At 39.6% G+C, this 14,916-nt stretch overlaps 1 protein-coding gene across 1 annotated transcript in view; it reads right to left on the bottom strand.

Moving 5' to 3' along the window:
- Nucleotides 1–6,095, bottom strand: part of emilin1a (elastin microfibril interfacer 1a) — a 46,826-nt gene extending 40,731 nt beyond the window's left edge. The window contains exon 1 of the mRNA XM_015038423.1: nt 5,735–6,095. Coding sequence (XP_014893909.1) covers nt 5,735–5,847 — 113 coding nt within the window. The 5' untranslated portion in view covers nt 5,848–6,095. The remainder of the gene's footprint in view (nt 1–5,734) is intronic.
- Nucleotides 6,096–14,916: the final 8,821 nt, after the last annotated feature.

The following is a 14,916-nucleotide window of genomic DNA, read 5'->3' as shown; positions in this document are numbered from 1 at the left end:
GTTCCTACGCCCTTGGTATTAGCTTCAGCTAAAAAACATGTCAGTATCTTGCCTTAGGATTAGCTTCAGATAAATATGTTGGTATAACTCTAGTATTAGCTTAAGCTTCATACCATGTTATTTAGCTTCAGATAAATAACATGTTGGTACAATTTTTATCATTAGCTTCAGCTACATACCGTTTTAGAACAAGGGTTTAGTATTAGCTTCAGCTTCAACTAAATAACATGTTAGTATCATGCTTTTGCATTAGCTTCACATAAATACCATGTTGGTATAGCACTTTAGCAATAGCTTCAGCTACATACCATGTTGGTATAGAACTTTAGTGTTAGTGCACCTAAGTTTTAAGCTAGTGGTGCCCACCAGTGGTGTTGAGTAACATTCTACTTCACATCCTCTGCAGTTTAAAAGATAAACCTTGTTGTCTTCCACCTAAGCAGAATGTAGAGGGCTGCAGTCATTTTCAAAGTAATCTCCACTGTTATAACCATAGCTGTTGAGATATATTACTTAAAACTGTAAAATTCAACTCCATGGTGGTCCTAAATGAAAACCCCTGAGAGGTGTTTAGGTCTGGACCAACTGGCTGACGTAACCGTCCACAGAGCCAAAAACCGGAGCTGTGTGCACTAAAAAGCAGACAGAAATTAAGTCCTATTAAAGTCATTGTTTACTCTTAAACTGTTTTATTATCAGTTTATCTAAAGCCTTGCAAGACTTTTTAAATTAAAAGAAAAAAAAAACATAGACCTATTTTCTGAGAGACTATGGTGTAAGTCTTTTTATTATACAAGCAAATTTGGATTTAGAAGTGCAACCGGTTTATCACTTCTGCTATACTCAGTAACTTATTTACATTTCACCCAGTGTCCCAGCTTTTGAGGAATTATCTGTATCATCATTTATTGTTTGGTTCAGATATATATCTACCGACGTTGTCACTATGAAGAATTCTATTGTAGTTTATTATTATCCGACAATATAACACTAGGAATTCACAAAGGGAGGAGAACAAAGAGACTGTAGTTCTTCACACTAGACCCACTGGGATTCATTATTTTGCCCAGGGACAGTTTTTAATGGATGCTAAATTACAGACAGCTGTTGGCCTCCTGTGCCCATACTGGCAAAACTCTACAGTATTTTCAAGCCCGATTCCTGTCTGTGAGTTGCTGTTCCAATTTTTACCACAACTCCTCTTGGCAACACTCTCTTGGTGCCTCTGGTCATGCATGTAAGCAGAAAGAGAAAAAAAAAAGATGGATGGGTTTTTTGGCACTACATTACATCATACTCTGGGTAGACCCACTTATTAGTGAAAAACACTTATCTACAGCTTCTTTAATAATATGCTTAAAGTTGTGACTTAGAAGTCTACTTGTCATTTGTTTTTGAAAGAACAAAAACAGAAAGGGGTGGGTTAGAGTTAACCTGCCACTGTCACCCCTCTGAAACATGAAATGAAGTAGTCACAACCCCATTCAAATGATTTATGTAACAGAGAGTAAATCTTGCACCTTGAAGGTGTTATGTGGCGATGACGGACCACATTTGCAACAAAGTGCCCAGGGGGTTATAAAGCAAAAGAAAACCACTGCGATTGCTATATGAGAGGCCGGTCTTCGCTGGGGTTGCTAGGTAACGGTGCAGTGCTCATTGATTGTGACTCAACAATTGGAGGGGTTTTTGAAACAGCTCATTCATCAGACACCATAAAACATTAGCTTATTGACAAAAAAAAAAATTTAAGTGCTTGGGCTGTTTTCAGAAACAGTTAAGATCCAACTGGACATACAATAACATGCACAACGTGTATAATACGTCCTCCTTAGAATAGGAGATATCTGACACTTATTTTGTGTGGAACCACTTACATAGACACCGAGCATCCTTTGGTTTCACTCTATTCTTGCAACTAAACATCTTTGCAGGTTATGGTCAGTCGGATTGGTGATTTATGAGCTAGCTTAGAGAGCTAATCTCTGGCTAAGCTTTTGTATTCAGTTTATTCAGGTACCCTAAAACAGGTATATTTGTTAAACTCTGATCTTAAAACAGACTCCTGTGGTTCACAATCTGGCCTGCCCAAATGTTGAGTGTGTTTTATTAAGGCGATCGTTGACCTTGGACCTACGCAACCTATCCTGGTAGCGTAGGTCCTGTAGTCTCCAAGTAAGATTGAATTTCCTACTTTTACACTCACTAAAATAAAGCCAGTCAAAATTAGTTTAAAACCTTGGCAGGCTTACTCCTTTCCTGCCTCAACTTCTTGCTACCATCCAGTGGTGATTGAACATCTTGTTCATCAAATGAGCAAAAATTGCTTCACTTGTCTAGCCAGAACTACGCTGTCCTGTTCGGTGAATTTTATGGGATGACGGGCTGTACTCAAACTTTGGCAGGAGTTGTGTCGAACCACTCTGGGTCCTCCCGATCCCCCATAAGACCTTGTCTAATAGCCTTTGCCACTTTTGGAATACTTCACACATCTGTCAAAACAGATCAATTGAGTTCAAACAGATGTCAGAGGGGCAAACCGAATTGCCACAGGCCAGTGCATTCTTCCTCCTAATGTGTCACTGTGTGTGTGCGTGTGTGTTTGTGTCGAAGGCACAGGCCAGTCAAGCAGACTCCTTCAGACAGAAGGCATTCAACAACATCAACAACCCAAGCCCCCTCTTCATCCTATCAGCCTGTCTTTTCTCCTGTCATGTCACTGACCCTCTTGCCCCTTTTGTTGCACTTCCATACCCTCTTGTCATGCCTGCTTGCTTACTTTCACTCCAAATACAATTTCTTCCAATTTTCTCTGAACAAAAAAGTTCAGTTTATCCAGTCTGCTTGTCTTATCCAAATGCATTGCCTCCAACTGCCTCCCTCCTTCACAGCAATCAAAAGCTCGGCCTCCTCGTACACCGACAGATTGACCAGATCTCATCACTCAGGCAGCCAGTGCAACCGCAGAAGCAGCAGCAGCCGCAGACTGAGCCAAACTGAGCAGGAAACCCTAGTCAAAGCTCTGCCCTGAGTGCACAAAGTGCAAACACATGCAGGCAAACAAGCAGAAGATCACCACATGGAGGGAGATGTGTCATTCATTCACACTGACATTTCTGTTGTGACCTCTGTAACACTCGCACATGCTCACCATCCCGTTCGCCACTCATCTGGCTAACCGAAGTGAGCTAAATTGTTGATTTACAAGCACACAATCGACACACACGCACACGCGCATACAGATTTACGCTCATATGTGGTGGGCCTCTTCCAAGTATTCTAAAGGTGGAAAATGGTGCACAATAAAAACAGTCATGTCTTGGCGGTAAGCGATTATTCATCACTGTAATCTAAATAATTTCCTTAGCGTTCCATACAGGAGGTCGGATTAGGTCTGAAACACTGCTCCCAAGTCTGCTGGGGTTTGTAATTTGGAATATTTCACTTATAGCCCACATAAGGTATAAATTATGTCACAATAAATATGAAGGCAAAAGTAGGGGGTGAAAAAAAATGACATTTCTAGATCCATTTCATTACAACCGTTACTCCCCCAACCTCCTCGTCAATATAATCCCCAGACTTAGAGAAATGAATTCCTTCACCACTAGGCTGACGCAGAGGGCCTCAAAAAGAAGTCATGGACCCCCTGAAAACCTTGCACCAAAGGCTCTGGAACAGTAAATATTTGTAATCCTTAGAAGCCTTGTCTATCTCAGGGCTCCAAGAATCTCCACAACACCACCCAACACACCCACCACCCACTCACACAGCGCTCTTACTCAGAGCGCCCACTGAGCAAGAGTCCTAATAACCAATGAGACATTTCCTGTAAAAAAAAAAAAAAAAAAAAGAGATGTCAGTGCATGTGTAACTCCAGAGGTCCTTTCACTTTAAAATACATTGGCTCTCTGCAAAGGTAAAGCACTTTATTCAACTGATGAAGGAATTTTGTCTTTTGGATTGAACTTATCAATCATAGGTTCCCATTTTTTCTGCTAAAATGGTCAGAAAATTTTGTTTTTCAGAGTTTAAAATCACAATAAATCGATATGCAGCACCTTTAGAAGTAGTTTCACATATTTTTGGACCACTACAACCAGTAGTGTATTTTCTTAAGATTTTACACGATAGATATAGATCAACACAAAGTAGTGCACAATTGTGTAGTGGAAGAAAAATCAGAAAAGCGTAAAAAAAAATTTAAACAAACGAAAACCCTTAGAAGTGTAACCTATATGTTCTGTGAAAGCCTCAGAGGTTTGTTAGTGAACAAACATGATGAAGACCAAGGGACACAGCAGACAGGGCAGGGAGAAAGTCTGAAACAGGGTTAGATGATAAAATTATATCCCACAGAGCTTCAACCATCATCTGAACATAGAAAACCTCTGCCAGACGTGACCGTCCACCTAAACTGGCAATCAAAGGAAAGGACAGCATTAATGCAGAAGCAGCCAAGAGGCCAGTGGTAACTCTGGAGGAGCTACAGAGTTCCACAAGGAACTTTTGACAGGCCGAAGTTGAGAGTTTTATTTTTAGATCAAGCTAAAATTAGTACAGTCCACAGTTTGTCACAAGCCATAAAGAGGAGACAGTAAACACATGCTGTTCTGGTCCAATGAAACCAAAACCTTGAGCATGATCTACCTCCTGTGACATATGGTAGTGGAAGCATCATGGCGTCACAATGTTCTGGGGAAATGAATGAAGGGCAATCCTGGATGAAAATCTGTCAGAGGCAACGGAAGACCTGAGACTAATTCAGAGGTTTATCTTCCAGCGCATCTGTATTTGAGGACGGCCCAGTCAAAGTCCAGACTTAAATCCAATTGGATGCCCGCAGCAGGACTTCAAAAGTACATCCAATCCACCTGGGATTTACTAAAAAGAAGAATGCTCAAAAACTTAAGTCTCCACATTATTTGCACATGTGCTGCCATGGTTTAGAAACACCTTCAAACTATGCAGCTGTGTTCTTTCAGCCAAAAGCATTAACTCATAACTAACTCACTATGCTGTATGCATGTCAGACTTTTCAGGTTTGTAAAACCAATTTGAAAACATGTAATTTTTTTATTATTATTTTCAAATTCATGCAGGGGTTGGCGATATGAACATAGAATTTTATCACAACATTCTTGTGATAATGATAAAAATTATGATTAAAAACTATTGCTTCTTTTTTAGGTAACTGAGTGACATAGTTCATAACGTCACAAACATAAATGCTGCTCTTGAAAATTTGAAAGAAGCTTCTCCAGGATGCCACAGACTTAAAGAAGTGTTATTTACTTCATTTAATCATATTTTCTAATTACTGATGCTGGAACAAACAATGGAGAAAATAATAATTAAAAAACATAACGTATTAGTCCGTGTTTTAAACATTAACTGGAATTTATTGTGGTAACGATAAATCAAAAATCTTAACCTGACAATAAACTTATCAAGATAAATGATAAACGATATGATAATTGCTCGCCCCTATTTATGCAACCCTGCCTGTCGGTCTATCTGATAAAATTCCAATAAAATTTAATCTTGCATTTGGAACGTGAAGAAAAGCCAAAAACTGTTTCACTCATGCTATGAGTGAAACACTCATAGCATGTGTTTACTAAACTAATTAGTTGACTAATTAGTTTAGTTCACAAATGACGTCGAAATATGTCGAGGTGTCCAAACATTTAATTATTAATTAAACAATGTCGTGTTTCCCCCGTGAGCTTACCTGTGTCTGCTCGCCGCTCTCTGACCTGCCTGAACGCTGGAATCGGCGACATATCCAAGACCCGAACCCTCCCGGGTCAACACGAAGGCGAGTAGGTAAAACAAAGTCTCCATCGTTCCAAACAAATCACTGTCACGAAGGTCCAAAGCGTCTCCAGGTTATGTCAGGTTCGCCCTGGTGTACGCGAGCCTCAGTAGCGTGCCGACGGAGCGTGGACCGGCAGAACCAAAGCTTCAGAGTGAGTGGATCCGGCTGCAGGGTCCGAACATGTGTGGTTCAGACGGTAAACTGCTGCTGCTGCTGCTGCTGCTGAGGAGAGGAATGAGAAAGTTTCCTGTCAGACTTCCAGCATCTGAATGGCAGCTCCGGGTCTCTCTCTCTCTCTCTCTCTCTCTCTCTCTCTCCGTTTGTGACAGCGCGCGCCCTCCCTAACCCCATCTACGCGCACACATACGCATCCAATCTGCCGTATTTCCTTTTCTGTTTCACTTTAACATTCAACAGAAACCGCATCACTGGCAGTGAAAATATTTCTGGACCTTTCCAACAAGTAATCTTACATCTACTGTAAATAACGCTGCTGAGGAAATCAAGCCCCCACGTATTGTATTCTTTGGAACAGGTGGAAGTTGTTAACAAGGAGCGTAGAAACTATTGTGCCACGGTATAGAAAACTATACAATTACATCTGAAATTCTTGTAGTTTCTTTTTGAGCAATGGGAAAACGAATTTCAGTCTTACTTGAAACTATCTAGTACATAATGACTTTATGATGGAGCTGAATGGTAGCTCTACTTTCCTTAATGTGTGGATGCATGGTTTAGTCTTGAGTAGTCAGAATATTCGTGTAGGAAACTAACTTATGATTAAGAAGAAAAGTTGCCACCAGTGATATTCATGGGTGAAACATGTACTGCTTATTGAACATGTGAAGTGTTTCCTGTCAGAGTCAGTCTAATAAAAAAAGAAAAGTGGTACAACAAACAAGAAATATTCTGTCAGACTAAAATAATGTTGTTTTTGGTTATCCATTCTCAATCCCTGTTTAACAAATGACTGTGCAGAGACTATACATTCTAAAGCATAGTTACTCTTACAGAATTATTGGTTGTAGTTTTAATAGCTTTCTACCACTTATAATCAGTTGCTGAGACATCATCTGGCTTTTTTTTTTACTTTACAATGGAAACTCAGATAAGAAAAGGGCAGGATAAATTAAAGTTCTGGGGAAAATAAATTCCAGGTCTCATATTAAAACACTTATACAGTTTGTGTCACACTTTACACATTTTAGAAGACTACAAGAGGCACATTGTGCCAGGAAAAAGTGTTAATTTGTTCCACTGACAGATAAATGTAGATCAACACTTTATTCATAACGTTATCCTTTATGAATAAAATCCAACATGACACTTTGTGTACATTTGTAGAACAGTATAAACGGTCAGTTTACATATTTAACAATAATTGTCCTTTCTAAGCGTTCCATTACTGATTTAGCTAAAATGCTGTAAGATGGTTGTTAATGAGGAGCTGTATCAGCTGTGAAATAAAGTTGATTCCTGATTATTAAAACCAATATCTAAAAACTGCAGCTCACAATCCAAAATTGCCTAATTGCAAATGTTTACTCCAAGGGGAGAAATAACTATGAATAAGAGTTTGCTAAATGAAAAAAATATTATTAATTACAATAAAAGAAAGTATGAATCAAAGTACCATGTGGTAGAGTTAACTAAAGGGGACTGAATGCTAATGTCCAGCACTTTTTTTGACTTAATTGTAAAAAGAAAAGAAAACATATATGATTTTGACTCTACTTTAGACTTATGCTCCTGTGTTTATAAGTCTATTTCATGCAATCAAAAATACACACACACACTAATTAGGTTTTTTAGCTAATTTTGACTAACTGATTAGACTAAATTAATGTTAGCCACCATGCTAGCACAAGCCAACGTAATATTGATAGCATTTAAGCTAACGTTACCTTTTTAGCTAAATTTTGACTTAAAAGCTTAAATTGACTGACTGGAAAAAATTTTATGTTAGCCATCATGCTAGTGTAAGCCAATATGATACTGATATTTAAGCTAATGTTAGCTTTTTTTTTTTTTTGCTAATTTTGACTTAGAAGGCTAAAGTTGACTTTCTGAATAGACTACATTAATGTCAGCCATCATGCTAGTGTAAGACAACATGATGTTGATAGCACTTAATCTAATGTTAGTTTTTAACCAATCTTGACTCATATGTAAACACGAATATTTGTTGCTGCAATGTAGAAAAATGAAAAGGGTGTAAATATTTTTTTTATCACTCAGCATATTGTAGATTCTTCTCGTCTGCACTAATTAGTCGATTTTCTTGCCGAAATGACCTCAAAGCTAATCTGTTACTTGGATTGGTCAAAGTGTATGTATTCCCAGTGATATGCAGGGCCCTTGCCTCACTCTTTCTAATCAAAGTCGATCCTTAAACACTCATGCTGTCTGCTCTGTGTCCCTGACTCAAATTTGCCCAACATGCACACACACACACACACGCACGCACGCACACACACACACACACACACACACACACACACACACACACGCACACATGCACACATGCACATCTGCATGTAAGTAGCAACTCCTTATCTGCTGGATAAGGAGGGTGTTTACAAGGTGTGATTGATGTTGTTGTCTTCATGAAGCCAAGAGACACTCCTGACTTCAGGCCTTGATTTATGTTGCACTTCATTTCCCTTTCTACCATTTTTTCTCCTGTTGTTACGTGGATCCAAAGTTGGAGCACATTAGATGCCAAAAAGTTAAAAATAGGATGCTGCAGGCTCAGCAGATCTGCTGTGCGTCACAGCGTTCCAGAAGTCGGTTTGAATTCCACGTCTGTCCGCTGGATTGTCTTTGCGCAGTTTACTGAAACACATTTAGACTAACTGGACTCCAGATGTTGGCACTGTGTGAATCAAAAGGATTCACTCTTGGAAATGGTTCAGCCATCTTTCCTTTGAGCAGCCTTCTAGAGATCCTTCATACCTGGCTTATTTCTGTTTACTTTTATTGTCTTTAAAGCCTTTATAGAGGAATGCCCAGCTCAGCAGCCCTCCCATCAGAACACTAATAATCCCTGCTGTTCGGTGACAGCACTCCCCACAGAGAGCCGGGCAAGGTTTACCAAGACGAGACCAGAACAGAAGCACACAGCCACATGCTAGAGTGTGATTTTAAACAGATACTTGGTTACTTTGTATTTACTTGAGCCTGGAACATTAATCAGATGAGTAAAAGAACTGCGTTTCGCTCTTGTACACAGTTTAACAAACTAGCCAAGATGTTTCTCTGTTTTTCTTGATCTGTCATCCCTATGTCTGTGTTTGACAGCTGGGAATCAAACCCTGCAAGTTTAATGTAGTATTCCCAGCAATGAGATGCCTGAATTTTTTTGTAGAGCAAAACATTTTTTTGAATGCTTTGCTAAGACATTCAAACCCCTTTGAACTTTTGCAGTACTTTCTATGTCGCAATCACAGACTACAATGTTTTTATTGGGATAGATCAACAGAACTCAATGAATTACTGTGAAGTGCAAGGAAAACGTAGGATGCATTTTACTCTAATACCCTTAAAGAAAGATTTGGAGTGATTACGGACTGACATGTTGCGTTTCAGTTGTATGGAACTGGAAAATTTCAACTACAAGTCGGAAAAATAAGCTGGAACGCTTTCCCAAGTCAAATTTTCCACTTGGATAGCGGAAGCAACTCCGATTACCCTTAGCTACAACTTGTAATACCAACTTTGCGTTTCAGTATGCCCACTCCTCATGTCAACAGCAGTAAGCTGTAGTGGAAACATGTATTTTACAAGACCCACTTGCAAGAGTGTGTCTAAAATCAATGCTACGGGTAAAGTTTATTGAAAGTTTATAATTATGTTTGTAAGAGGTATTACAACCAATTCCATGCTGACATCCCAGCTTCTCCGACTCTGTCAAATGGAACGCCATGACATCAAACCTGGCTCCGAGTTCCAACTTCCAAGGTAACTGGAACACAGCATATGGTGGCTGATTTGCTACTTTTCAGATTCTGAAGTGTAAATACTTTCAATATGTATTTTTTTCACTTTAATTCTGCATTTCTTTATGTTGGTCTATCACACCAAATCCCAATGAGACTACAAGTGTTAATTTCAGTCGTTCTAAAAAATTATTTTAGAACATAAAATACAAATGTTATATATATGCATATGAAATATGACTTAAAATAAATTTGACACCATAACAATGCCTTCTGTGAGCTCAGAAGCTTAGAAACTGCAGCTCAGAGGAGGAGCTTTGTCTTAAAGGTGGAGCTAGGTCCAACCAAACGTTTTCCACAGCTGAATGGTTGCCACGAGAGACTGAAGGATTTCTCAAACATGCATGAAAGAATCAAAGCAGCACTCCAGGTGTGTTTTTGATAAGGGAATAACATCATAACATGATGTAAATCTCTAAAAAGTGGGTTTTACATGGTACTACGCCTTTAATTTGTGGTTGTAACACGCCAGCACGTGAAGAAGTTCAAAGAATGCTTTGCAAGGCGCTCTAAACAGAAAATCATTTTCAGTCACAGGAAGCCCACAGCTCTCTTTCTGCAGAGCACATGGTTCATTAGAAACAGCTGCAGGCAAGAACATGGCTACTGTAGCTTTCAAATGATGTGTGGCTGGTGTGAGACACTAAGCAGGCCGCCCTGAAGTGATAAGGCTGAGAATAAATGAGGGGCCTCCATGAGCCATGTGATGCACAACACTACCCAGATGGAAGAAGGGCCTGCACTGTTACGGGAGGAGGCTGAAAGCGAGGGCGGAGGTTGTGAAGAGGAATGACGTTCATCACGTAGGAACGCACAAAGTGCTGCTCATTCCCCCCTCTGTTTAATACTATAAATCCTGTGGAAGCTATTATTCCAGACAGCTTCAGATGGACAGTCCCACCCTGCTCAAATTTAGCCAAATTCCTACTCCGACATGACTTTCCTCTCCAAATTTAAGCCTTCCTGTGATTCATTTGTAGAAATTCCCAAATCGGTTAAGGATGCGAGCAGCTTTAGTGACTTAATAGTCTTGGAGGTTCATCATATGTCATACTGCTGTTGCACTGCAAATCTTGCCAAGTAGTTTTGGTCTCGTTTATAATGCAAATATCTTAGCACACTTGAAATAAGACAAAACTAACTTACAAGTAACTTTTCAACAAGCTACAGGAGCTTATTTTAAGGTAATAGTTCCTGAGTCTTGATTAAAAAATACAGGTTCAACTGGCAGAACATTTCACTTGTAACCTGGGAAAATGTTTTGTTACAAGTGAAATACTCTACCAATAGAACTAGCATATTTTTATCCATATTAAATGGGCAGTATTATGCTAAATCAACTGTTTTGAGCTTCATGTCATGTTATAATGTTAACTCCTCATCAAAAACATACCTGGAGTGTTGCCTTGATTCTTTTACGAATGTCTGAGGAGTCCTCGAATCTCCCGTGGCAATCATTCAGCAGTGCAAAACGCATGGTGGGACCTAGCCCCGCCTCCTAGGCGAAGCTCCTCCTCAGAGCTGCAGTTTCCATGTTGTGATGACTTCCTGAAGGCAGAGTTTCAGAATCAGCAGGAGTTTTTAAAGAGACAGAGTTAAATTAGGAAGTAATATTTATTCTAAGTCATATAATTTCTTAATATACAGCATTTTTCTAACAACTGTGGGTAACAGTTACTTGATATGTGCCTGGAAAATACGTAAGACTGTCTCTTTAAAGAATTATTTATTGAAAACAAGCTCCTATATTTTGCTGAAAAGCTACTTGTAATTTAGTTTTGTCTTATTTCAAGAGAACCAAGATATTTGCTCTAGCAACTAGACCAAAATACTTGGTAAGTGTTTATGTTTTTGCAGTGCGTAAGTGTAACAACACTGAACTTCTTTGTTTTCTCTGCGTGGTGTGCACCATGTGGTCTTTAATCTAACCACAGACTACACATCTAATCTGTTTTATGTCTATTTAAGAAAAAACGGGACAATGTCCAGCACAGTTGGAGCAGTTTTAAAATAGAAGAGCTCAATCTATCTTCAGTGAAGCCTAATTTATGTCATCTGATCTGTTTTTGATATGAATAGAGCATGAAAGAGCTTGCTAGTTTTCTAAAGAAATATGACAGCAAGAGAGAGGCGGCTGCTGTTCCAAGATAAACAGCGCTTTCTTGCAGCATTAATGAGTAATGCATGTCAGAGTTACGGAAAGTCGGCACACTAAGCTTTTCCTCAGAAGTGAACCTTTATGCTTCTTTACTCACCCTTTCCAGTCCTTGTGTTGATAGGCCAGCTCAATTTAGTCCTCCCTTCCAGGATCAAAGCCACTTTTGGAATTAAACAGGTTTTTATTCAGGATGTTCATTTACTTTCTATGGTTTTTGAGTTCGCAGTGTCCTGCTCTGTCGGCTCGTGTTATATTACTTTTGGCATGACATCTCTGTCTCATTGTCTTATTACTTTTCATACTTAAGTAATAAATATGAATTGAGACCATCAGCAGACCATTTCAGAATTTGATTTAAGTTATTGGCCCCAGAAAGTAGGTCAATATTCCAGGTTCACTTTCAGTTTCAAGCATCCTGCATCCTGCGATGAGTGACACTTCATCAGCACCAACAGAAGAATGAATATTATGTGAGTGCAAGGTGAAACGCGACTGCTCCAAAAGCAGGAAGCTGATTGTACTACAGAGCATTCTGGATAAATACAACCAAAACAAACGCGCTAGTCTAGCGCTAGCGGTACAAATGGTTCGTAGTCTTTTACCAACGACAAAAGAGAAATCATACAACCGTTAAAATCTGACACCACTACATTTTTGCTTACATTTTGTGAAGAAGGAAGTTGAGCTCAGAGTCTTCTTCAAAAGGTTTTCTAGTCATTTCCTTCAGAGGTTCTTGGTGCAGCGCCCCCCCAGGTGAGTTGGGGAACAGGCTTTTCAAAGGGTTTGGATAGTTTGGCACAGTGCGGTGTGAAAGCGAACAGCAACAGCTTAAAATGAAACAAATGTAACTTTGGTCCCAATTGAACCCAGTCTACTGGACTATCAGGTGTGAAAACACCCTCACTGAGGTGCAACTGAATTGTGTCATGTTTTGTGTAGGTTATTTTCATTTTTCAGATGTTTTGATGTTCTTAACATAAACCAAAGTAGCAAATAAATAACTCAGACCTCCTACAAGTGCCATCCTGTTTCTGTTTACCATGTCGTGGAAGACGGGGTTCAGTGACACTGGAACATCTGGTATTGTCACAAGTTTACTTGGCTGCAGTGCACCATAAGGATGCCTTAGATTAAGCTTTTATTTCCTCTTTTCCAGGACTGTATCTTTTCTCTATGACCTGCAGTTTGTCCCGTTGAGCTGAGCAGTGTTTACTCACTGGGCCACTGGACTCTTGGCTAAAGCTCTTAGGAAGATTAACATTCCTGCAAGGGAACCAGTGTATCCCTTCCGTTATTAATAGGAAAGAGTAGGAAACAGCAAAACAAACACCATGCTTTTCTATTTTCCCATTCACATATTTTTGTCGGTATTCCTGACTATGTGTACATATCAGGTTTTCCGTTGTGTCCGATGTCCCTCCTTTATTCTTTCCAGCCGCCACTTCCTCCAACCCTTTATCTGGACTTTGTGTGCGTTCTGTTTGACTGGCGCCCGTTTCCAATGCTTGTTGACATTCTTTGAGGTTTACCCTACATTTCACACTTGCACAGGTCAGGGTATATTGTCTGCATCAGCTATTGTAGAATACCCCCAGCTGTTATTGCACAGTTTGGAGACACTTTCAAAGGGCATATTCAGGTCATTTTGAGGTGGTAATTAAATAATCAGACTTTACTTGTCTGGACTCACCTGTTTAGATTTTTAAATCTCAGTCATTTTAGGCATTTGAAGGAGGATTCAGTGATGTACACTGTACTTGGACTGAACAGATCCGACCTCTGGAATAACCTTCCCAAAGTCCAAGGTTCACAACACAAAAAGACTTGGCTACTTCTTTGCAGATTGCAGATATTTAACCAACTATTGCTGTATATGTAATATATGAATATTCTTTAGCTTGTATTCTGATTGGAGAAATCAGAAAAAATATGCAAGAAAATATAATAAAATCTGTTCCCTGGGTCTGTGTTAGACAGTATTTTGTTATGCAGTCTATAGTAGTAGTAGTACTAGTAGAAGTCCTAAACAAACACTCCAGATGTTTGTCAGATTCCAGACGTCACACACTCAGGGGGAGGCTCTTGTCTCTGAAACGTATCTCGGCTCAGAAGTTACATTGCTTTGGAAAAAAGTCTCGCGTCTCGTCACACAGAGGGAAGCAAAGCATAAAGTTAAATGTGTCTGCGGTGAGTCAAGTTTGACTGAGGTTGTTTCACCATTTGTCATCCGATTTGCTGTCAGGAGTCGAAGGTTCTGGTTTCACTATAAATCATGACTTCTGGCGTGTTCACACACCAAAAAAGGTCCCGTGGCCCATCAGCAGAACTTCAGTTCAGTCACCTTCTTCAGGAGAAATTTAAACTCTGGAGCTTTGCCTTAACACTGTTAACACTGTTATCATTTATGATGATTAATGCACTTCTACCGCCAAGTCACACTCCACAGTCTGAGGTGTGTTCTCGACTGAGCTCGGTGTATGAGAAAATGAAAGTACGGAGTATATTTGCTCAATGGAGACACAACAATTTAAAAATATATGTATATATTTTTGCAGTAGGATGATGTGGTTTTTTGAAATTGATGTCTTTGTAAAACTGATTGAAACCTTGTTTTCCCTGCTTCACAGTCATCATGTCACCAGCCGCAGTGGCAAAGACTCAGATAATTTTGTATGAGAATCAATCATATGAAAAAGCAAACACTTTGCACTTTACTGACCCCGCACCTTCATGGGTCGACAGTTAAAGACCCCCTGGAGTTCACTGAACTGGATGATGTGCGGAAAAGTAACAGATAGACAGACACGCCCTTTACCTCGCTAAAGTTAACCCTCTATGGCATACCGTTGCTCTCAGGCAACAAACCACATTTCTGTAGCTCCCGTTGCTCCTTTATTTTATTTTTTGGGGGGAATGATTTAAAATACCTCCAGACATAT

Source organism: Poecilia latipinna, unplaced genomic scaffold (assembly GCF_001443285.1).
Source record: "Poecilia latipinna isolate Pla-1442-1.1 unplaced genomic scaffold, P_latipinna-1.0 Scaffold441, whole genome shotgun sequence".
NCBI classification, from domain to species: domain Eukaryota; kingdom Metazoa; phylum Chordata; class Actinopteri; order Cyprinodontiformes; family Poeciliidae; genus Poecilia; species Poecilia latipinna.
Note: the sequence above shows the minus strand (reverse complement) of the source record. Positions and strands in the feature narration are given on the sequence as shown.